This window comes from Brassica napus, chromosome C8 (assembly GCF_020379485.1).
Source record: "Brassica napus cultivar Da-Ae chromosome C8, Da-Ae, whole genome shotgun sequence".
Lineage (NCBI taxonomy): Eukaryota > Viridiplantae > Streptophyta > Magnoliopsida > Brassicales > Brassicaceae > Brassica > Brassica napus.
Window position 1 is genome coordinate 24,626,804 of NC_063451.1, and position 26,182 is coordinate 24,652,985.

General features: G+C 34.2%; 2 protein-coding genes across 2 annotated transcripts; both read left to right on the forward strand.

The window, feature by feature from the left end:
• The first annotated feature begins 663 nt into the window (after positions 1–663).
• Positions 664–4,677, forward strand: LOC106417069 (UPF0725 protein EMB2204). The gene is given in 8 exon segments (XM_048766852.1): positions 664–690; positions 779–913; positions 996–1,197; positions 1,283–1,401; positions 1,489–1,575; positions 1,666–3,713; positions 3,949–4,255; positions 4,335–4,677. Coding segments are annotated over 6 exon segments (987 nt in total). The 3' UTR covers positions 2,083–3,713; positions 3,949–4,255; positions 4,335–4,677.
• Positions 4,678–5,103: 426 nt separating this feature from the next.
• LOC106359406 (myosin-9) lies at positions 5,104–10,654 on the forward strand. Its single transcript, XM_048766267.1, has 20 exons — positions 5,104–5,425; positions 5,572–5,700; positions 5,780–5,923; positions 6,000–6,145; positions 6,227–6,383; positions 6,462–6,520; positions 6,611–6,770; positions 6,848–6,997; positions 7,096–7,232; positions 7,309–7,455; positions 7,535–7,636; positions 7,712–7,769; positions 7,852–7,953; positions 8,032–8,069; positions 8,146–8,272; positions 8,360–8,530; positions 8,647–8,778; positions 8,943–9,052; positions 9,147–9,207; positions 9,338–10,654. Exons 1-20 carry the CDS (start codon positions 5,423–5,425, stop codon positions 9,632–9,634), a joined length of 2,430 nt encoding a protein of 809 aa, XP_048622224.1. The 5' UTR covers positions 5,104–5,422; the 3' UTR covers positions 9,635–10,654.
• The last annotated feature ends 15,528 nt before the right edge of the window (positions 10,655–26,182 follow it).

Genomic DNA, 26,182 nt, shown 5'->3' on the forward strand with positions numbered 1-26,182 from the left:
AATTTTTTTTTCTTTTTCTTTTTGATTTAAAAAAAAAAAAAAATAGACCAATCGCGGGCCGCCACGACACGTGGGGCCCGCACTACAGTGATGAACTTTAGGAGAGAGGGGTTCAGCCAAGAGAGCTTTAGGAAAGAGGGGTTCATGTGATTTTATTATTTTATTATTTTTTTTCTTAATTTCTGTGTGAACTCCTCTCGTAACCCCTTAATGCGGATGCTCTTAGTGTTTGTATGAAAATCTCACCCTTAATGCGGATGCTCTTAGTGTTTGTATGAAAATCTCTTAGACCAACATGTATTAGTGGTGAATCCAAATCATCATCCATATCAATGGAAAACAAGAAAAGAAACTCAATTTAGCAAATAACATGTGGAAAAAACGAATAAATTTATTTAAAAGAAATAAAACAAAAAAGGCGTTCTCTTTCATGCTGTGAAATTCAAACTGGAGTTCCAAAATCGTTGATTAGCAGCAGGCCACGAAACTGAAGGCATTCTTTTGGCCCAGTATGTGATTGAGCTGTGAAGGCCCAATATAAGCCCAATAATAATGAAATAATATTAAACAGAATATTTATTTATTCTATGAGTGCCTATATTGATCAAAAGCATCCGCAGGTTGCATGCAGGAGAGGAAGAGCCGGTGAATATATATGAAAAGATGAGTTGTCTGACGGAGGAATCCGATGTAACGATTTTTGTTTATTTAATATTTTTTGAGCTTGTCAACAAGTGAAATCTGAACCTTACAACTACTGTTTTGTAATGTGTCTTAGGGTTTTGATTATCCTGGAGGTATTGAAGTGACATACAGTCTCCATAGACTGATGCACTTTAACTGTGAAGGAAAAAATCCTCGTTATGCTTATCCTCAGTTGGTCAAGCTTTATGCTAAATTAGGAGTTCACAGATCTCTTGGAGGTAAAATCTCTATATATATTTTACTTGGATACAAACACACAAGCTTAATTGGTTGTCTCTTCTGTTTTTATTTATTTTTTATTTTAGGGAAAGAACCTAAAGTTCTGTAAGCTAAAGAGTTTTAACATGAGGATTAATTGCGGTGCTTCCTCTTACTACATCACTTTGGATGCACGTTGCGGTTTTCCGAAATTCCCTTTTCAGGTTCTCGTTAATGAAAGGATGATTGGCTGTTTAGATTTGGCTGTGTCTATCGCTAGACCTCGAACTCACGGTAAATAAAATATCGGGCTGTGTGATAGTATTAGTCTCTAGAGTACATGTCACTTCCTGATTAATATTATTATAACTTTGATTAGTGATTCCAAAGCCGTACCTGCGTAGACATTGTGAACCAGCGCGTCTTGATACAGAATTCAACCCATTACCTGATTGGCCTCCAGAGATTGCTTTTAGTGATGCTAAACGGTTTTACATGGTAAACATTTAAAAAATAAAAAATAAATACACACTCACATCAGTTTTGTTTTTGGTTATTCATATATGTTTTGTTTGCCATTTGCAGGTGAATAAGTATGAGTTGCAAAACAATGGTTGGATTTCACTTTATTTGGAACTTGCACTCGTTAGTCACGTAAGGGATCTTACTGATGTAAGTTTTTCATTTACTTTTTGAATATCAATTGACGGTGATAATAATGTAATGAACATGTGGTTTAACTTGTACAAACTATTGCTGCAGCATTATCTGGCCCAGTTGGAGATTGTGCAGGTAGCTGTAGAGACTGTTGATGATGTGAAGCCCCCGACACTTGACTCCAAAAACGTGGTTATTTACATAGTGTATAGAGACTTTGCCGCTGGCGAGCCATGTGATAGCAAAGCTATCGTCAGACGCAGTTTCAATGAAGTTACTGAAGGTTTGAAATTTGTGGGTGACTATTGGAGTGAAGAGAAAAAAGCTTTGAGTACTACTGAGACGGCTTCTGTTGTTAAAGTAACTGAAAAACGTTCTATGCATCTCTCGGGTGGTGAGAAAACTGAGAAACGTTGTAAGAAGAAGAAACGTTTAGGTGTCCACCACAGGCTATGGCGTTTATCTGATCCCAGGTGTCATCAGGCATACAAAAGCCGTGCTTCCGCTCGTCGTCGTCAGTGATGATTTGCGATTTATCAAGTAGGGCTGTGATATAATGAAAATGTAGATCAAATGGATTTAACTATTTATTAATGTCAACTATGTTATTTTGTGCTAAGACCATGATTAATGGGTTTTTTTAGGGGTGGGGTTCTTAGGGTAATTTAATAACCGGTTCTTAGCTTTAACAAAGAAAAAGTTTAAGAACCGGTTCTTATTTAATAATCGGTTTTTAGCTTTTTTTTTTTGTTAAAGTTAAGAATCAATTATTAAATTATGCTAATAATCCCACCCCTAAAAAACCCATTAATCATGCTTTAAGACCATCATTAACCTCATTCTCTTAACTGGGATTTTTAGTTTCGGCTAAGAGACGGTTCTTAGCTTTTCTTAGTTTTTTAATTAAGAAAAACTAAGAACTGTCTCTTAAATAAGAGATATAAGAGTCGTCTTTTAACCAAAAATTGTAAAAAAAAACAAAAATATGTTAAATCATGAGTTAAGAACCCAGCTAAAAGACAGGAGTTAATCATGCAAGTGTTTGCCTCTTTGTACGCTTATTTAAGTGTTGTACTGTTTTCTTTGATGACTTGACTTACTAAAATATCAGTGCATTATTATATAGATACGGTGCTTCATTTTCTTTCACAGTATTTTGATTACTAATATATTAATCTTAATAAACAGTTTCTTTTCATGATTCTACCTGGTAATAAAAAGAAACTGTTACACTGAATGACAGTTGGCTGAACTTTGAGAGAGCCAGAACTTTGAGATCGAATTGTAGTTATATTAGTGTTTGTTCTTTCTTTTCGGACTAGATTTTTAGTAAGTAGATCGAAATCTTGTTACATAAGCGAATGTTTATTGGAGTTTGTAGCTTTGGTTGTTGTGTAGATATCTCAATAATGGACAATAGTCTTTGATCTCTAAAGAATGAGTGTAAAAATATAACTGATGAAACAATGTACTATATATATAAAAGATTCGAACCAGTTTAGTAATTAACAATTGATTTCGAGTTGGAAATACATGATACATCTCAATTTAATTTCTTGGTACTTTAGCATTGCAGTATCTGGGTCAATCGCTTCTATCAAATACTTACTGGCTTCTTTGTAAAAAAATTTAGAACTTTTGCTAAAAAAAAACTTAGCAGCGTAAAAGAATCCCGCCTGTGGGGCCGTTGGTGACGTGTCACATTTTCCCTTTCTCTTCATCTTCATTAAACAAAAGTCAAATGGTCAACACAGTGGCATAGTCGTAAATGCAGCAACCTTAGTACCTCCCGTTTTCGTCCTCGCCGGCAAAGTTTCCGTCGTTGTTTCTCTTCAATCTCCCACCACGAAGAATCTAAGGGGGGCGATGAAGCATATCTTCAGAAGCAACCCCTTCTTCCGTCGCCGAGAGCACCTCTTCGATGACCTCTCCCGCTCCAATTTCTGTTACGAATCGTTCGGATTACATATCCTCCTCAGACGAGGAATACCAAAAGTGCAGTTAGCCCTAGCGGAAGATTCCAGTATAGTATTGACAAGGTGGACTGTAAAAAAGAAATGAGTTCAAGGCAGCACTGAACACTTGTATATGCCCTCTTGGCTCTTGGATTTGTAAATATCGGTCTCTCCAGGCATCGTGCTCTGCTTTTCAAGGTAATTTCTTGAACCCTCTTACTGGATTTAGTGTCTTTTCTTTTAATCCCATTTCCTTTCCCTGTGGAAAATATGTTTACTTGTGTCTGGCTAGTTATGAACTTCTTTACTGATGGACTGATTTTAAATGAAATCATTATGTGAGCGAAAGCCTTTTGCTGTGAAACGAATACCCCGAGATTCGTGAGTATGTCTCCTTTTCTGATGACAAGGATTTTTTTTTGAATTTTGTTAGCCCGAGTGGATGGCTCCAGAAGTTTTACGCAATGAGCCTTCAAATGGAAAGTGAGTAGCTTACACCTTCACCTCTACTACAAAAGTTTTACTCTTTACTAAGGAGAACAAAATAAGAGTTTGTGGCTGCTTTTCCGCACTTTCGGGGTGATTCTATTGGAACTAGCAACATTGAGATTGCCTTGGCGAGGAATGAACCCGATGCAAGTAGTAGGAGCAGTTGGTTTCCAGAATCGCCCGTCTTGAGATCCCAAAGGAACTTGATCCTGTGGTGTGGTGGGAAGGATCATCTTGGAATGTTGGCTAACGTAAGTCATGAAAAGATACTCAAAAACATCTGCAAAGAGGTGACAAATATACTCTTATTAGTGTTTTGTGTTTGGACAGAGATTCGAATCTGTGGCCCTCCTTTGCTCACTGACGGAAGTCCTGAAGCCTTTGCTTCCTTCACCACAAGAGTTTCCAACTGCGAATATATGAAACACGGTTAATCATACTACCATGCTTCATAAGTCTAAGATTTGAGGAATGTAGATGAAATCAATCTCTATATGTTTTGGTGTATTTGTTATAGGAAAAGCCGCAATGCTGTGCTTAATATTATTGGGTTATAAACTTTGTTTCCCGCAATGGACGCTTATCGCTCAGAGGCCAAAGCTTTTCCATCAATATCATCAATTCTAATATACTGTTCGATTACAAAATTTAATAATATTGTTTGTTAACTTTTCTTATCCATATCAACTTGTGTTCCTAATCAAACCCATCATACTGTCTATTTTAATCCAGACTGAAAACTGATATACAGTAAACTATGGTGTTAATTGGATATTGGTTTGTATTGTTCTTCTAATTTTGGATCATATAAATCACAATTAGTGATTCTGGGACGAAAATGATATCTTGAGAGACTTGGGGGGGGGGGGGTAGATAGAGTAAATAGATACTCTTGAAGGGGAGAGTGTACGTGGAGTGCGAGAGACAGTGAGTGATTAGGGTCCACGAATTGGCGCGAATTCCATGGGGATGAAAGAAGAAACCCACCGAAGTCGAAGGATGAACAACAATGTCACTCTCTCTCTCTCTCTCTTATTTTGTTTGTTTACTCATTCCTACAGTCCCTCCTTCACTTCTTTTCTTCTTCTCTCCTTGTTTTTTTCCGATCTTGCTTCCTCCCAGTTTCATTGTTCTATTTCAGTTTCTGGTGATCCCATCATTTTTTTTGTTCTGTGTGGTGATCTTATTCCTCTGAACGTCTTTAGATTGTGGTAATATATCGGTGATTTGATTTTGTTTTGTCGGAAACTGTAATCGTTTTGTCCGAATCCCTCTCCTGTGTGTCTGTTTGTCTAGAAATCTACAGATTTTTAGGTTTCTTGCGTAACAAGTCACTATACTGCTGGGAATGTCCCGAGAAATGGATCTCCTTCCCTTGTAATCATTGTGAAGAAGAAAAGACTGACCAATATTGAACAATGGTACGTGAACGTCTTACTTTCCTGTAGATCTCTCTCCCTTACATAGCTCACTGTATACAGTTTATTAGTATTGATAGCTTTTTGGCTATTCATATTTACATTGTTGTTGTCCCTTTAGTTATTGTGATGTTTTTGGTAAATTGCAGGGAACTCCAGTAAACATTATTGTCGGTTCTCATGTTTGGGTTGAAGACTCAGACGTGGCTTGGATTGATGGTGAGGTTGAAAAGCTCACTAGAGAAGAAGTTGTGATCCAAGCCACAACTGGAAAGAAGGCAAGCCAATCACACTAACTGTTAACATTTCAACTTGTCACCTGTAATTAATATCCCATAACTGTTTTATATTATATAGATCACTGCAAAGTTGTCAAAGATATACCCAAAGGATGTGGAAGCTCCTGCAGGTGGTGTTGATGACATGACAAAGCTGTCTTACCTGCACGAACCTGGTGTCCTTCAGAACTTAAAGATCAGATATGAACTTAATGAGATCTATGTTAGTACCTATAACAAATATGTTTAGACCTTTTGATTGTTTAATGTCTTGACTAGAATCTATTTGTTCATGACAGACATACACAGGAAACATCCTTATAGCGATTAATCCTTTTCAACGGTTGCCTCACATCTACGATGCCCATATGATGCAACAATACAAAGGAGCACCATTTGGAGAACTTAATCCTCATGTTTTTGCTGTCGCTGATGTTGCATACAGGTGATTCTAAAAACTTGTCTATATATTATGATCCACGTATATGTTGTCAGCCTAAGAAGCCCTTTATCAATGTACACTCAGGGCCATGATTAATGAAGGGAAAAGCAATTCGATTCTTGTAAGTGGTGAGAGCGGAGCTGGAAAAACTGAAACCACTAAGATGCTTATGAGATACCTTGCGTATTTAGGAGGTCGTGCAGTTACTGAAGGAAGGACTGTTGAACAACAAGTTCTTGAGGTAAATGACCTTTCTATCTCTATGAGCTTCTTTACAATGAGCTTAATTCACTAACTTGTTTGTTATATCTGCGTCCAGTCAAATCCTGTTCTTGAAGCCTTTGGTAATGCAAAAACTGTGAGGAATAACAACTCAAGGTGAGCCAAAATCCACTCATAATAGTGGGCACTCTTATCTATATTCATTGTTGGTGATTCAGCTGATTGTTTGATATGCTTTGTGCTCAGTCGCTTTGGTAAATTTGTTGAAATCCAATTTGATAAGCAAGGAAGAATATCTGGAGCTGCCATAAGGACCTATCTTCTGGAGAGGTCTCGTGTGTGTCAAATCTCTGATCCGGAGCGCAATTACCACTGCTTCTATCTTCTTTGTGCAGCACCGCAGGAGGTAACCTCACCTGCAGCTCTTTTCTATGTATATCTTGTTTTTAAGAACTCGCCCCATAACTTAAGTGAACTAAGCAGGAAATTGAAAAGTACAAGCTGGGCCATCCAAAGACCTTTCATTATCTGAACCAGTCCAAGTGCTACGAGCTTGTCGGTATAAGCGATGCTCATGATTATCTTGCGACAAGGAGAGCTATGGATATTGTCGGAATTAGCGAAAAGGAACAGGTCTGTTTGTGCAAGCAGCTACTAAATTTAATATAGTTTTTTTTTTTTTTTGCAGTTTTATATTGACGGTTAGCTTCTCTCTTTGTCTATATCAACAGGAAGCAATTTTCAGGGTGGTTGCTGCAATTCTTCATATTGGAAACATCGAGTTTACTAAGGGAAAGGAAGTGGATTCATCTGTTCCTAAGGATGATAAGGCCAAGTTTCATCTTAAGACAGCAGCGGAACTTCTCATGTACGTAAATTTTTTTGCCTCTGTATGTTTACATGTGTTATCAATTATTCTAGCTAATTGGAAGTCTCTTTTTTAGGTGTGATTTAAAAGCTCTTGAAGATGCATTATGTAAACGTGTTATGGTCACACCCGAGGAAGTTATCAAGAGAAGTCTCGATCCAGAGAGTGCTGTTACGAGCAGGGATGGTCTCGCTAAGACAGTCTACTCTCGATTGTTCGATTGGTAGGTGGCTGGTTCTAAGTGTCAAAATAGTGGATCTTTACATATTTGATACTAAGTGAATATCTCTAGTTATGTGCAGGTTGGTAAATAAGATTAATAACTCGATTGGACAAGATGCGAATTCAAAATGTCTAATTGGAGTTTTGGACATTTACGGATTTGAGAGCTTCAAAACTAACAGGTAATGAAACCTTTTACGTGATTTTAGGCTCACAGATAGCAGTCGCCATTGTCTGCTAATACCTTTCTGGTGCAGTTTTGAACAGTTCTGTATCAATTTCACTAATGAGAAGTTGCAGCAACATTTCAATCAGGTAGGTTCTTGATTGTACTGGAAACGATGTACGTTTTCCAGCTGTGATCTCTGAGTTTATTAGTTCCTTTTGTTGTTCTCAGCACGTTTTCAAGATGGAACAGGAAGAGTACACAAAAGAGGCAATAGATTGGAGCTACATTGAATTTGTGGACAACAAAGATGTTCTTGATCTTATAGAAAAGGTTTGCTTAACTGAGAAAGGACAGTGTTATCAGATTGGATGTTTTAACCTCACTTTCTCCTTTCTTTTCCATCTGCAGAAGCCTGGTGGAATCATTGCTCTCCTCGATGAAGCTTGGTAATATTAAAGACTACTTCCGTAGATCTTTTATCCTGACTGTTATTTTGTAAACTAATGAGACGCAATTTTCCAGTATGTTTCCAAAATCAACCCACGAAACATTTGCAAACAAGTTATATCAGACTTTTAAGGCTCACAAGAGATTCATCAAACCAAAACTCTCTCGAACAGATTTTACCGTTGCTCATTATGCCGGAGAAGTACGTTGTATATTTCTTTTTACCAAGAAAAATTTGACACAAGGGGACTGTTTCACAAGTTTCTCGTGTCTTTTAAATTTCTTTCAGGTTCTATATCAGTCTGATCTATTTCTGGATAAAAACAAGGATTATGTGATCCCTGAACACCAAGATTTGTTGGGAGCTTCCAAATGCCCTTTTGTCGTGGGTCTTTTCCCTCCACTCCCTGAAGAAACATCTAAATCTTCAAAGTTTTCATCTATTGGTTCTCGTTTCAAGGTAGGAAGCTTATTCAATTGAAAATATCCAGGTGGTTTCTAAGGAAGAGTGTCTTACTAATATTCTCTTAGTAAGTAAACGTAAGAACTAAAATACGGTTGGCCTGATTGATGCAGCTGCAACTCCAGCAACTGATGGAAACATTAAATTCTACCGAGCCTCATTACATCAGATGTGTGAAGCCTAACAATCTCTTAAAACCTGCCGTATTTGAGAATGTGAACATCATGCAGCAGCTGCGTTGTGGTGTAAGTATACATAAGATAATATTTTCCACAGTTATGTTTTTCTAGACTAGACATATGGGTTATGAGCATGGTTCCACAAAGCCTCTTTATGTTTTTAGTATCCTGCGAGTAATGGCAGGAAAGTGTGTGCTAATAACTCTAAAACTTTTACGGTTTCTGTATAGGGTGTTTTAGAGGCGATCAGAATTAGTTGCGCAGGGTATCCAACACGTAAACCTTTCTTTGAGTTTGTCAACCGCTTCGGACTTCTATGTCCTTCGGCTTTAGAAGGGAGGTAAGTAAACAGCAATTTTACTAGCCCGTAAAAATTATAATGTTTAGTGAGAGTTGGAATCAATATTTACAGATTTTGACTTTTCCCTGAACAGCTACGATGAGAAAGTCGTGTGTAAAAAGATATTGGACAGCATGGGACTTAAAGGATACCAGGTAACTGTTCCTTGAGTATTATTTAGTTAATGGAACCAATTGTCTAGTATGAATGATGCAATGGAATATGATTCAGTGATGGAAAATTTGAAAGAAATCAAATGCAAACTCGTATCTTTTGTTAATGCAGATTGGTAAAACAAAGATCTTCTTGAGGGCTGGTCAGATGGCTGAACTCGACGCTAGGAGGACAGAAGTGCTTAGTGGTGCTGCAAAAAAAATTCAGAGACGAACAAGAACTCATCAAGCTCAGAAACGGTTTACTGTTCTCAGAAAGGCCACAATATCTCTACAAGCTCTATGTAGAGGTGAGCCATCTGATTTCAATCGCGCTCTTTGGGAAAGGCTGAAGCATTGGAGTGCCATGTGGGCGCTGCTGGTAAGTCGCACTATTAAGGTTCAGAGGAGGAGCAGAAGGCATAGATGAACCAGGAATGAGGTGTGGTTGTGCCATCATCCGTGGGGGCCCAGAGAAAGAGGAAGGGGTCACCAGATCTGTATGAACATTGGAGTTGCTACTGATACGATCAGGATTGTTGTCAAAAAGAGGCATTAGAGGAGAGGAGGATGGTATAGGCGGTGGTGATAATATTTGTGGAGGTGCAGCTTCCGCAGGGGCAGTGGTGGGTTGATGAGGTTGTAGATGATTTGCTGATGACATGTATGGTGGTCCAGTTGCCGATCCAGCCAAAGTGTTCCCAAGAGACATCGCCTACGTAAACCAGCCTATGCTTCCTACTGAGGATCTAAACCAATTTGAAGGTCATTGTTAGTTGTTACAGATCACTACTTACAGATAAAACTATGTACTAAACTACTTATATAACTCAAAATTCAAACGCTAAGAAGAGAATCCTAACCTGTATTCCGACGATTCATCACAATAAACTGAAACCGAGGCTGCTGCCTATTTCTGAAACAACAAGAAACTGGATTCCATCAACGATTCAAGAAAACAATCACATATAAGTTAAAAACTTACCTCTTGACGACGAACAAAGTTAACTCTGCAACCAATTAATAGTTTGTAGTTTAAATCAAGAACGTTCATGTATCCCGTTTCAAAATGGCATAAAATTTATAAACTGCTATGAGTTGATCCTCCAAAAAATAATTACAACATATAAGTCAAACATGACATGTGTTCGCTTAACACACCTCATTGGCTGCAGTGAGTGAGAGTTACAGAGAGGGTCACATCACAAGGGCAAAGCTACAATGAGTGAGTGCTCACAGGAAAATGAATCACAAGATGCAGATTATATCTCTGTCAAAGATGAGTACTGACTTGAGAAGCTTAACCATGATACAAGCCGCACCAAGAACAACTAGACGGAAATCCCTTTTCACTACAGCATACTTGTGCAATACAGTGACTTGAATATAATGTTAAACAAACTACTACCCCCTAACTGAAAAGAGGCGGATCACATTATAATGTTCAGCACGTTTTCAAGATGGAGCAGGAAGAGTACACAAAAGAAGCAATAGATTGGAGCTACATTGTATTTATGGACAACAAAGATGTTCTTGATCTTATAGAAAAGGTCTGCTTAACTGAGAAAGGACAGTGTTATCAAATTGGATGTTTTAACCTCACTTTCTCCTTTCTTTTCCATCTGCAGAAGCCTGGTGGAATCATTGCTCTCCTCGATGAAGCTTGGTAATATTAAAGACTAATTCCATAGATCTTTTATCCTGACTGTTATTTTGTAAACTAATGAGACGTAATTTTTCCAGTATTTTGACCACAATATATGCAAACTTCACTTTTTAATTGACCACCATAGCTGACCATCATATCTGACCACCACGTTTAATATGCTTCACCATTTAGTTTTTAGCAAAAATTATTAGCTTAACGTAGTTGACCACTATATTTGTATAGTTCTATAAAATATTAATGAAATATTAATTACAAGAGAGCGTGAGGGTCATCGACGCGTGGACCGATGGTGAAAACGGCGGGGATGACAAAAGGGAGCTTCTCGGAACTCATGGCCTGGACCTCGAACGTGTAGTTGACCGGAGAAACGTCGAAGACGGTGCAAGACTGCCATGGAAACACCCAAGACTTCTTGGCAAGCTTGATGTCTTGGATACCACCACCGGTGATGGCAAGATACTCCGATGCTCTAGCAACTTTGTAACCCATTCTTTTCTTCTCTTTGGAACGTTTGGTCTTTTTTTTGTTTCTTGAGATGTACGCTTTGACTTATATAACTCCTCAAAACGCGTATTTAGGAAAATCAGAGGAAAATTAACAAATATAATTTTCAACTTCCTTTATGAGAATCTTGCCTGTTCGATTTGGTGATCTACACGATTTTTCAAAAAACAATTGTCAACGTCTACTAAATCAATTCTTGTATATCAAATTAATGGTATATATTTATATAAATGATTTTTAACGTTAAAACTCCTCAACTAAGTTTGTTTCGGGTAAAAACCTCCAAACTAAGTTTGTTTTGGGTAAAAACCCTCAAACTAAGTATTTAATGAAAAAACCCCCTAAACTAATTTTATTTAATGAATTAAACCATAGCATGTCATAGTTACCATTACTACCTGTAAATCTTTGGTTTAGGGGTTTCTACATTAAGTAAACATAATTGAGGGGTTTAACCTTTAAAAATAAAAAAAATTAAAAAAAAATCAAAATCTTATAATATTATCTAAAAATTAGTAACTTAAAATTTCAAAATTAGCATTTTTAATTTTTTTTGTAAATATATGAGTTTGATGTGTTTTTAACATCAACATATATTATGTATAAATTAAAAATGTAAAAACCCAGAAAATATAAAAATTATCTAAAGATTTATTATTACATTTTTAATAGATAATATTTTCTCTTTTTTTTTTTTACATTTTTAATCTTTTAGTAATTTTATTATAGGCAAATCTTTAGATAATTTTTATTATATTTTATGGGTTTTTACATTTTTAATTTATACATATATAATGTTGATTTTAAAAACACATCAAACTCTTATATTTACAAAAAAAAAAATGCTGATTTTGAAAATTTAAGTTACTAATTTTTAGATAATATTATAAAATTTTGAACTTTTTTTTATTTTTTAGATTTTTAATGGAAAACCCTTCAACTATGTTTACCTGATGTAGAAATACCTAAACTAAAGATTTACCGGTAGTAATGGTAATTATGACCTGCTAGGGTTTAATTCATTAAATAAAGTTAGTTTGTAGGTTTTTACCCAAAAGAAAGTTAGTTGAGGGGTTTTAACGTTAAAAATCTTTATATAAAGAGTATTATTCGATTTTCAATTGGTACCTTCTTCGAAATTGCTTTAATTTTATTTAGTTGACGATGGCAAAAAAAAAATCATGTTAATATATACATACAGTTACTTTGGATATTAATTAGCAACTATGTTTTATATGATAGATTTGTAATGGGGTTTAATGCTTATCTTTCACTTATCTGTACAAAACTAAGTAATATGTAAGATATGTTATGGTGGATGGATATAACACATAGATTTTGAGAAAAATTCAAAAATATGAAAATACTATTTTAAAGCATAGTTGCATCCTTGACTAACATATGATGAAAGTCAAAGATGTTTCAAACTTTTGTTTTCTCTGTTTCTCTAGAAAGTATCGATTTTATAGTGGTTTGTCCACCAATTTAAGGAGTATTATGAAGTTTTACTAAATTAATTGACAAAAAAATTAAAACGATGCCCATTTACCATGAAAGAGAGTTTAATATACACTGGGGGGGTGTCCGCGCTTCGCGCGGAATATTGTTTTATTGTTAATAAGTATGAGTTTTCTGGATGATATAATTATGTAGCCGTTTTTATTTGTTAAAAGTATTATTTGTAATTTTATTGTATTATGTAGTAGTAAGTGATATGTTAATATATTTTGTGTTTGTTTTTTCAATAATGTGTTGTCGTGTATATAGTAGTATTTGTTAGTGGTGACGTGAGCCTCTCATATAAAGCATATTTAATTTCAATAACTTTGCATTTATATATTTGTTGATTCTAAGATTAACGATTTCAGAGTCAAAATTATATTTTATTGTATTTTCAAAATTTTGAACATTATTTTTTTGAGATGTTTTTTGCCATATCTCTATATTTTGACCTTACCTATCACCATCTTTGTATTTCATTTACCTCACCGGTGCTTCTCCCAGGAATGATTGTTATGTGTTGGAGTAGAGTTCTTATTGTCCGTCTTGTCCTGTGAGATTATCTCATATTTGTTGTAGGTCGGGTCTATGAGTTCCAAGTTGTGCGGTTGTTTCTCACTGCATTGTAGGTTGTTTCGGTCAATATTGATTGCTCCTCTTCTTCCTTAAATTTTGGCTGATGTCGGAGACTGCATATTCTTGGGTTGGGTCAGAGTTTAGGCGTCGTTGATGTTTTTTTCCTTGTCGTTGGCTTGACGTCGATGGTCCATGCTCGTCTTGGTTTTAAATTTTTTTTTTTTTCGTGATCTAATTTCTTTTATCTCTTTCATAGCTTGAGTACGGCTCTACGGTTTGCTAATTTCATTTTGTTTTCCATTCACTCGCTGTTCTCTCATCTCGTTGCAGTTTTCATTGCTGCTCGCATCTCTAGTAGCTCTCATTTCTGCCAAGTTTGCCACTCTAGGTTTGGATAGTGTTTTCCTCCGTGTATGCTCGGTGGGCTTGGAAGGTTTTTTATGGTATCAAGCTTGAGCTCTTGTTTCTCGGTGGTTGGCTTCCATTCTCGCTCCCTCAGGTTGTTTCTTTTCTTTCCATGTTTCCCTTGGTATTGGCGTACGGAGTGAATCTCATGGAGATTTGGTCCTTTTTATCTAGAGTTTTGTGGTTCTTCGCTGGCATATGCGTCTTGCTTTAATTTGTGAGATGCTTCTTACCTCTTAGCTGGTGGCTGGGCTTTTGGGGCTTTAGGCATGTGCCTTCCTACTTCGTGCTGACTTTGGCATTTTGGTCATTATTTTTCTTCTGACTTGCTTTTTTGGTTCTTTGCGTTGGTACTCTATCACACACATTTGTGTTCGGAGGATTGCTTTGTCTCAGATTTTATCTTTTTGCTTTTTTTCTGACTTCTGATTATTTTAGCTAAAACACTATGTAGTAAGATGAGATAATTTATTCTTCATTCTTAATCTCTTTTCAGTTTCGGACCTTTATTGAGTTAGTATTATTATGGAATTTTACCTTTTTTTTGTGGTTGTGGAGGTTTTAGGTTTAGACCATATGTTGTGCTCTAGTTTCTTCTTCTTAGTTTAGTTATTTTATGATTTTTAGTAGTGAAATAAATATTTAATTTGTAAATTAAAAAAATAGAAAATAGTAAAAAATAATAAATAGTGAAAGTTAATATTATTTTTAGTTGTTCATAAATTAAATATTTAAAATTATTTATATTATTTTACTTATTTTTTATTCATCTTGAATTTTACTGACCAATAAAATAATTATCAAATTTCATATAAAGATTCTTTGTGCGAGAACGATTAGATAACTAAAATTCTTAGAAATTCTATCAGACTCGAAAATTTCGTTTTCTTTTGTTATTTTTTTATTTATTCTAATTTTCTGAGTTTTTGCATTATTCAAGTTCCATCGGTAATTTTTTAATATAACAAACATGTGAATTTTGATAATAAATAAAAGAAGACACGTGGCAACAAACCCCCCTGCCACGTGTCAGAAGAAGGGAAAATGTCTACTTTATATATAAAGATTGGTAATATTTATACACACGTTAGAAAATAATAATATAAAACTATTAATTTGTAACAAAACAATTATTATGTTACTCTCTAAACATTTTGAAAACCAAACCAAGATCGACTCAGTATATATATTGGTTGATTGGTCTGGCCAGTTTAACCCGTTTAACGGGTTTTTAAAATTTTATTGTATATTATATATGTATATATACCATATGCTTTAAGCAAAAAAAGGAATTCTATATGAACTTAAATGATTGACATACATAAGATTAACATTCAAATCACAATGTATATTTTTTCTTACAACAAAATTTCAAATCTTATAGTAATGGAAAAATTTGAAACATATAATATTTAGATGAGAAGTGAGAATAAGACTAATAATTTTTTCGTATATAGAAAAAACTATGAAATAATATGTGAAAACTGAAAAGAAAAAAACTATTAATCACTAATAGCTTCATAACAAAATTCTTAGAACAGTTAAAAGACTATAAACTATGTTTTAGTTTTGCAGAATCAGGAGTTTCTTTTATCCGGACTATCGTTTTACTGAGTTTTCTGGTTTTTTTCAAATACAGATTTTATTGTTCCAAGTCATCGGTTTTACTGGTTTTACTGAATTTTCCAGTTTTTTCTCAAATCCAGGTTGACTGGCCTGACCAGTTTAACGGGGTTTTAAAATCTCACACACATTAGTATCCAATCCTAATTTGCTAATATGGAACAAATTAATTAATTAGGTAATTATTTGTCCTAATTCACATTTTCAGTTATCTACCATTTTGGTCTATCTTACCCTATATTAGTTATTAAAATATTATAAAGAAATAGTTTTAGATTTTTTAAAAAATAATAAAATAATAAAATACAAAAGTTATTATCTGATTAGTTTGAATTTTTTTCGAAAAGTAGATAAATTTTCATATTTTTTCTAATACATTTTCTACTTATTTTAGAAAAATATGTTTTACTTCTACGTTAGAGCAGAATAGAGCCACGCCTACCCTTATGAAAATAAGGCAACAGCCTAGGCCCATGTTTTTAAATCAAAATTAGAGCCCAGCATAGATAGACAATGTTTATAAGCTGTTGCATATATATTTACATATAGAGTGATTATTTATATATATACTTTACATTTTAGTTTAAGCTCTCATTCTGAGATTGTTAATCATAAATATATTCACGATATCATGAAGTTTATTATTGTATGACATGTTGATAACTTGATATGTATGTTTTATGTATTTTATGCGCTACAAATAACCGCACAGTTCATAGGTTCCTTTCTCTAGTATTAGCATTGGAGAGTCGGTGAGTTTTAATTGAATGACTGCACTTTAAAAGTTCCACTAGTACAACTACCAGTAGAACTCATTTAATAATTTGGGTATCAAGAGAACATGACGTAAGGTGCACAAAGTTGCGAATTTACCATTTCAATTGTTTGTAAATAAATTCACACTAGCATAAATCCCTACACGGTTCGCAGAGCAGAACATATATTCTGATCTTTGATTTATTTCTACCGAAGATTGAAAATGAATTCTGGTAAATATTCGATGATCTAACGTAGCTAAATTACATATCTTATAATACAAAGAAGAAGATTATTCTTTTCTCTTCTTGCCACCTCATCAAATAGGGCAAACTATCCCATTATTTTGTTTTGTTGAGAAGGCATTGATTCAAATTTGAGCTTTTGGTTTCGTTGGAGAGTTTTGCTACCCTTAAAAGTGTTCACGTCGACAGGTATTCATTTAGCAGGCCCTATTTAGATAATAAATATTTCTGCTTTCGACGTTACTTTTGACCAATGTATTATTTGCGTATGCTTTGAACATAATGTTTGCCTTTTCAGATTCTAGATCTCCAATCGTTAGGTTAAAAGCTAACAGTTCTGGCTCAGCGGAGTAATGGATAACCGAAGCACCCGACGGTGGATACCTCAGTCACGCACTATCTCCGCTCCTGTCCTTATTTGATCAAAACACAAAACTCTTTCGCTGGAGATCATCTCCTCTCTACTGCCGGCAATCGGCAAGGACTCGCAAAATATCTCAAGAGCTTCATCTTCGCCGCTCATCTCCACATTGACAACCACATCACCGTTTTCTACTTCGACACGGGGGAACCGATCCCCTCTGACTTGCTTCTCCACCTGTTCATCAACGGCGACGACTTCTCCATCTTTTCCATGGATTTCTTCAAATCAAAGTAAGGATCTTCTAAAATCCAAGGAGAAGAGCACGAAGCCTTCTTCTTCCTGATGAGTTTCTTCTTCGTCTCTCTTAGTAAGTTCTTCAGTATATATTTTGATTTTCATCTACGTTCAAAGACGAGGCTTTGTGATGATTTAACTCTTCTAATCATATTCTCTATACACTATCTTGGGTGGATTTTCCATGAAATCATCTGTGCTTAAAGAGGAGGATGAGACACTGCGTGGAGGTGGCTAAGGGTGGTTGGCATTTTTACTTTTACGTTTGTTAACGGTGGTGGAAGCTCCAGAAGATAATGTTTTAGGGGTTTGTTGATACGATGAGATGTAACTCTTTATTCTAGAGCCTTTAATCTGTTTTTCCAATCAGTATGAAGAAGGAGGCTGCAAATCGTTAGAAAAGTACATCCTCTTTTCAATCATTTTTGCTCTTTGTTTGGCAAATAACATTTGGATTATGCAGAGGATATTTTATAGAGGAACGCTGAGAAAAGTGTTGAGATCATCTCAGTTCAAAAACACTTGGCTTCCTCAACATACTAAGGTAGCAAAACAACCAGCTACCCTCAACGTAATTTGCATTTAGATCCATCAGTCACTGACACATAATATAATAGGATGACTTCATCATGGACGTGTTTTTTTTCTTTTTTTTTTGGGTGTGTAGATGTAAACAAAGAAGGTGTGAATCAGAGGATGATTGTCTCCCTTTTCTATAGAGGAAGACGAATCCTATCAAAATGTAAGACATTGAGAAAGATGATGTCAAAAGGGAGTGAAGACAGCGGATAATCTTTGGAAGTTTCCATCTTTATGTTAATTCAAATCCAGTATTTCTAATATAGATGAGCAGTCACAGAGGTGTCCAAATCAACATCAACTCTGTAAGTGAGGTATTCTAAATGGATTCATCGTATGAGATAGTAGGTAAAAAGAACACACAGTCCCTACTAATTAATACACCCACACACCTCCACTTCTCTTTCAACTTCTGGTATACAGGAAAATCAGATAAGCTAACTATGTTGTATAGAAAAATATGCTTCAGCGCTCATCTTACTACTGCCATAAAATATTTAACCTTCTTAGTTTTCCATTTTTTCAACCTATCTCTAAACTTTATGAAAAATATTATTTTTGGTATTTATTTGCTTGGATTCCACTGACTATGTGTATTTTTTTTCCCAGATTCATGTTAAAGTTAAGGGCAACAACAAGGTCATGGTTTACGAGATTCAATTTATTCATCAGACTTTTACATCAATGGACCCAATGTTGGTAGCACCAACAGCAGCAAGTGCCATAAAACCTTGTTCCCATATCTCTTCAAGCACGACCTGTTCTCAATCAGATTAACAGCTGATGATCAATGTTTGGAGATCAAAAGAAAAGGCTACGCATATTTGGTACGTTTACAATGAAACAAAGAAATAATTACTCTTTCATTTTCAACATAGAGATTTTTTATCGTTCTCATAGCATGCTCATTCACAGGAAACAAACGGCCTGTAAAATTTCTTGTTTATAGAAATTAGAGAGATACCAATCGTTACTAAGATGCATTCACACATAGGTTGTCTACTTAAATGAGAGATTAGAGAGTAACCAAACCTGCAAAGTGTCGATGAACAAATGCATTCCAGTCAGCCGGAGAGTATATCCGATGGTAGTCCCCTGGCCTTAGGTATATCACACAATAACAGAGCCCTTTCATCAGACTGCAACAAAAACTCGATTATAAGTCACAATTTTCTTGACATTTAACTCACTGCTTAGATGTTTTAAATTTTATTTTCTTACTGGCCTAGCTGAGATGCTCTCCCGTAATTTTCGAGATGCCAAAGAGACTCTCAACCAAGACTTGTCGCCTTTCTCTCCAACAACTTCCTCTTCGGACTCGAGCTTTACGACTGGACCTTGTGGATCATACACCCGCTCCTCTGGTGGCTCTGTAGGAAAACGAAACTATGCTTTCTTCCACACAATCAAGGAGAGGAATCTCCCCTATATTTATACTGAACCCACACGCCTCTTAGATCTAAAGAACGCTTTGAAAACACATCGCAGGGGGAGTGAATCAACAGGATTAAAGACGAAGCCATAAATCCGACGGTTTCAGATCGTGAGAGGAAACGCAAAAGTCACTGCATCGCCGCAGCACGAAGAGGAGAGAAGAATTCACTTCAGCCGTATTAAGTCTAGAGGCAGCATACATTTCAGCGGCCCGGATGAATTTTCCAATTTCAGAGCCCAGTACCACAATACGCGAACGAAGCCCATCAGAAGAATAAATGAAACGGTGTGTTTTATTCGGCTGGACACGTGTCACGCCCTCAAGACTCGACTTTGTGACCTGGAATCCTAGGTGGCATCACCAGGAGGGAGTAAACCATTTTTTATATATAAAGATTACCTAATTATAAAACTATTAATATCTAAAAAAAAATTAAAACAGAACAATGATATCTATTTGTTTGACTAAAATAACAAATTATAGTTACAGTCTTTTGTTAATATTTAATTATATAGATAATTAAAATTGAATTAGCTAATTTGACTTCACAAAAAATGATTTAAAAATAACAATATCTATACTATTAAAACAGATGGACCTTTTTTGAGGTGTCCTTCTTTTTTAAAAGTATTTACATGCTACTGCCACTGGTTTATTTAAAAATATGCTTTTAATTAAATTATGTATTTTTCGAATTTTCTTTAAATTAAACAGCAGAAAATCCTTTTATTTAAAAAATCCTTCATAAAACGTTTAAACAAACTTCAATTGCAATAATTTAGTTATTGAAATGGATACATGATATATGCAGAAATCACGATACCCAAATTGTATGTTTAATAAACAATATTTCTCAACTTCCATATTAAAAGGAATTAATGTTGTTATTTTGCAAAATTAATAGCTTAATGTAGTTGACCACAATATATGCAAACTTCACGTTTTTACTGACCACCATAGCTGACCATCATATCTGACCACCACGGTTAATATGCTTCACCATTTAGTTGTTAGCAAAAATTATTAGCTTAACGTAGTTGACCACTATAATTGTATAGTTCTATAAAATATTAATGAAATATTAATTATTGGTAATATTTATACACACGTAAGAAAATAATAATATAAAACTATTAATTTGTAACAAAACAATTATTATGTTACTCTCTAAACAATTTGAAAACCAAACCAAGATCGATTCAGTATATATATTGGTTGACTGGTCTGACCAGTTTAACTCGTTTAACGGGTTTTTAAAATTTTATTGTATATATGATATATGTATATATACCATATGCTTTAAGAAAAAAAAAAGGAATTCTATATGAACTTAAATTATTGACATACATAAGATTAACATTCAAATCACAATGTATATTTTTTCTTACAACAAAATTTCAAATCTTATAGTAATGGAAAATTTTGAAACATATATATTTAGATGAGAAGTGGGAATACTACTTATAATTTTTTCGTATATAGCAAAAATATGAAATAATATGTGAAAACTGAAAACAAAAAAAAACTATTAATCACTAATAGCTTCATAACAAAATTCTTAGAACAGTTAAAAGACTATAAACTATGTTTTAGTTTTGCAGAATCCGAACTTTTTTTTATCAGGACTATCGTTTTACTGAGTTCTCCGGTTTTTTTCAAATATAGTTTTTATTGTTCCAAGTCATCGGTTTCACTGGATTTTCCAGTTTTTTCTCAAATCCAGGTTGACTGGCCTGACCAATTTAACGGGTTTTTAAAATTTTATTGTATATTATATATGTATATATACCATGTTTTAAGGAAAAAAAATGAATTTTATGTGAACTTAAATTGTTGACATACATAAGATTAACATTCAAATCACCATATATTTTTTTTTTCTTACAACAAAATTTCAAGTCATCGGTTATACTGGATTTTCCAGTTTTTTTTCAAATCCCAAATTTTAAACTGAATCGAACTCAACTTATTAGACAATTCATGGTCAGACTGTTTTCGACTGGTTGGTACAGTCTGGTTTCCAAGACATTGCAATATTTATAACATAAAAAATCATGCGCTTTCAAAGCGCGGATCAAAATCTAGTATACTATTAAAACACAAGACCTTTTTTTGAGGTTCCCTTGATTTTCAAACTATATTACAGGAGGTGTTCCATTTGCTATTTAATTTTAATATATTGATATTATTTTTGAATTAAGAAAACAAATATTCTCAAAATCGTGTTTTTCAAGTGTCTAACAATACTAACCAATGACATTCATATGTTGTTCTCTTAATTAATTATTATTGAATGTATATTTCAGTTAAAATAGTAATACCGTAACTACATTTAATTTGTGGAAGCCCCCTTGATCCAGTGGTTTGACCAAGGGTTCATTAATACTTCTACACCAGGAGGTGTGGGTTTCAATTCCCGAAGAAGGCAAAATTATGCGAATTAAGGGAGGAAAAGGCTTACAAGAGATCTGCAGCATGGCGCAAGGAGTACCGTCAAGCGTGGATCCCATAGGACGGCTCAGGTGATGCAGTCAAGCGTGAATTCTCATACGGCAGGTAGAATTGTCGGCTGTAAAATCGTCTGTACTATTTCTCATAGTTATAATAGTATAATTATCCAGCGTTAAAAAAAACTACATTTAATTCATTTGACATAACTAATTCTTAGTAGTTTAGTGTTAAGTCACGACATATAACCAGCCAATAGTCTGATAACATTTAAGCAAGGACTCCTTTGGATTTAATATTATTTGGGCTTTACAGAGAAAAAATGTACATGGCCCTCTTTGATTTAAGCTCGAATCAAAACTAAAAAGGGATTAAAATTTAACAAAGACTGGGAAATAACCGTGTCATTTTATATGATTAAAGCTTAACGGACCCACATAATCTACGATCCTTTAGGAAATAAAAAGCCCAATTAGTTTGAGTTACCAAATTAAGTTTAGCAATTATTTTTTTTTCACTTTCACGGTTACCCACAGTTACTTTTATATGATTAGTCTTTTTTACTTGTAATCTGTTAGACCACATAAAATGTTAAGTGCATTCACTAATATTTTAAAAATGGACCATAGAAACTGAACCAAATCAATTATTTGAGTTCAGTGCCGGTTCGGACTTATCAGGTGCCTAAAGCTAATAAAAATATTATTAAATATTATTTAAATAATTAATAAAAAAATTATTAAATATTGATTTTATTTTTTGAAAAATCATTTATCAACCTCGAATGTAGAAATATTATAATAATTTATGTTTGTTAGAATGTCATTTTTAAAAAGCTACAGAAACCTACAAAGAAAATGAGAAAAAAAGTTTATATGACATATGCAGCTATTCATATGAATATCAATTAAAAACAGACTTGGAATATGAAGAATTGATCATTTGAGTTTTTAATTGTTATAGTTTATGTAGCTATTATAACAAATATCGGAAGAAATACACAAAAGGATGTAAAGAAAATTCGTTTTCCAAAAAAAAAGGACGTAAAGAAAATAAATGTGTGTTAGTTGTTATTAATACAGCAAAATAAATAATTAAGTTTTGTTTAATTAAATTATTTATTTATTCTCACACTACTTAATATAACGTATAAATAATGAAACTATAGTTGTTAGATTAAGTACTAACTATTCCTATCTGTATTAATGAATAAATCAAAATTTTTGTATTATCTTCAAAAAGGACAAAAAAATCTATTATTAAAAAGTGATATAAGAAGTCAGTTTTGAAATATATATAATATTTGGCGCCTAAAATCCTTGCTTTATGGACTTTACCTCAGGGCCGGGCCTGAATATAATTGTTCTATTGTTAAACTTGATTTAACAATCTAGTTAAATATGTTTTTAATATATAAAATTTAATAGTTCTATTTACATGCATACTTAATGTATAAATAAATATCAGATATAAAACATTGTAAGTAAATTAGTTTTTAGATTTTTGATAGTTTAAATTGTTTTTATTGAGATCAATAGTTTTGAGGCTCAATCTGATTACGTGATCGTTTTATGACTGAATCAATTATTAGATCCAACCTGAACACATGATCGGTTTTTGGTCAAACCTAGTCCAACCATCGTGTCGTCTATCCGATTTTTAAAACATTGTTTTTTTTGTGTATACAATATTATACAATATTTGATTCCCAAATAATCTTAATTAGACATATTGAGACGTGTTATGAAATTAACTTATGTTGGTCTAACTTTTCTTTTTATACACAATTAAAACCATATATATTTAACCCTTTTTCTGCACACTGGCGTTTAATTTACAGAACATATAATGAAATACAGCCATATCTTCTATTTTTTTTAAAGAGTTAGAGTTTAAAAAAAAAGTCTTAAATTTTCATAACGCAAGCTTGAAATAAAAAGTTTCCCCTAAAATCTATAAAAATATTATTGAGAATTAACCGGGTGTACATTGTTTGATGCACCTTATATACAAATATACAGTGATTGCACTCTTCAGGCAAAACGTATCGAAGTACACATGACTTGAAATTTTACATAGTGTATCTTTCGTCAAGGCAAATGACTTTAGTTTTCTCTACGACACACCCATAATGATTTGCCTTTAGCACACACTAGTATGATCCATATAGATTTTCTATAATAAATTGTATTATGGGTGTGTGAGCCATAGCCCGTAGATTTAAACACACATTAGGATCCAATCCTAATGTGCTAATATGGAACAAATTAATTAATTAGGTAATTATTTGTCCTGATTCACATTTTCAGTTATCTACCATTTTGGTCTATCTTACCCCATATTAGTTATTAAAATATTATAAAGAAATAGTTTTAGATTTTTTTAAAAATAATAAAATAATAAAATACAAAAGTTATTATCTGATTAGTTTGAATTTTTTTCGAAATGTAGATAAATTTTCATATATTCTCTAATACATTTTCAACTTATTTTAGAATAATACTTTTTACTTCTACGTTAGAGCAGAATAGAGCCATGCCTACCCATATGAAAATAAAGCAACAGCCTAGGCCCATGTTTTAAATCAAAATTAGAGCCTCGCATAGATAGACAATGTTTATAAGCTGTTGCATATATATTTACATATAGAGTGATTATTTATATATATACTTTACATTTTAGTTTAAGCTCTCATTCTGAGATTGTTAATCATAAATATATTCCCGATATCATGAAGTTTATTATTGTATGACATGTTGATAACTTGATATGTATGTATTTATGTATTTTATGCGCTACAAATAACCGCACAGTTCATAGGTTCCTTTCTCTAGTATTAGCATTGGAGAGTCTATGAGTTTTAATTGAATGCATGCACTTTAAAAGTTCCACTAGTACAACTACCAGTAGAACTCATTTAATAATTTGGGTATCAAGAGAACATGACGTAAGGTGCACAAAGTTGTGAATTTACCATTTCAATTGTTTGTAAATAAATCCACACTAGCATAAATCCCTACACGGTTCGCAGAGCAGAACATGTATTCTGATCTTTGATTTATTTCTACCGAAGATTGAAAATGAATTCTGGTAAATATTCGATGATCTAACGTAGCTAAATTACATATCTTATAATACAAAGAAGAAGATTATTTTTTTCTATTCTTGCCACCTCATCAAATAGGGCAAAGGGTGGTGACATCTGTCCCATTATTTTGTTTTGTTGAGAAGGCATTGATTCACATTTGAGCTTTTGGTTTCGTTGGAGAATTTTGCTACCCTTAAGAGTGTCCACGGCGACAGGTATTCATTTAGCGGGCCCCATTTAGAGAATAAATATTTCTGCTTTCGATGTTACTTTTGACCAATGTATTATTTGTGTATGCTTTGAACATAATGTTTGCCTTTTTAGATTCTAGATCTCCAATCGTTAATTAGGTTAAAAGCTAACAGTTCCGGCTCAGCGGAGTAATGGATAGCCGAAGCACCCTACGGTGGATACCTCAGTCACACACTCTCTCCGCTCCTGTCCTTATTTGATCAAAACACAAAACTCTTTCGCCGGAGATCATCTCCTCTCTACTGCCGGCAATCGGCAAGGACTCTCAAAATCTCTCAAGAGCTTCATCTTCGCCGCTCATCTCCACATTGACAACCACATCACTGTGTTCTACTTCGACACGGGGGAACCGATCCCCTCCGAATTGCTTCTCCACCGATTCACCAACGGCGACGACTTCTCCATCTTTTCCATGGATTTCTTCAAATCAAAGTAAGGATCTTCTGATTCCAAGGAGAAGAGCACGAAGCCTTCTTCTTCCTGATGAGTTTCTTCTTCGTCTCTCTTAGTACGTTCTTCAGTATATATTTTGATTTTCATCTACGTTCAAAGACGAGGCTTTGTGATGATTTAACTCTTCTAATCATATTCTCTATACATTATCTTGGGTGGATTTTCCATGAAATCATCTGTGGTTAAAGAGGAGGATGAGACACTGCGTGGAGGTGGCTAAGGGCCGTTGGCATTTTTACTTTTACGTTTGTTAACGGTGGTGGAAGCTCCAGAAAATAATGTTTTAGGGGTTTGTTGATACGATGAGATGTAACTCTTTATTCTAGAGCCTTTAATCTGTTTTTCCAATCAGTATGAAGAAGGAGGCTGCAAATCGTTAGAAAAGTATATCCTCTTTTCAATCATTTTTGCTCTTTGTTTGGCAAATAATATTTGGATTATGCAGAGGATATTTTATAGAGGAACGCTGAGAAAAGTGTTGAGATCATCTCAGTTCAAAAACACTTGGCTTCCTCAACATACTAAGGTAGCAAAACAACCAGCGACCCTCAACGTAATTTGCATTTAGATCCATCAGTCACTGACACATAATATAATAGGATGACTTCATCATGGACGTGTTTTTTTTTCTTTTTTTTTTTGGGTGTGTAGATGTAAACAAAGAAGGTGTGAATCAGAGGATGATTGTCTCCCTTTTCTATAGAGGAAGACGAATCCTATCAAAATGTAAGACATTGAGAAAGATGATGTCAAAAGGGAGTGAAGACAGCGGATAATCTTTGGAAGT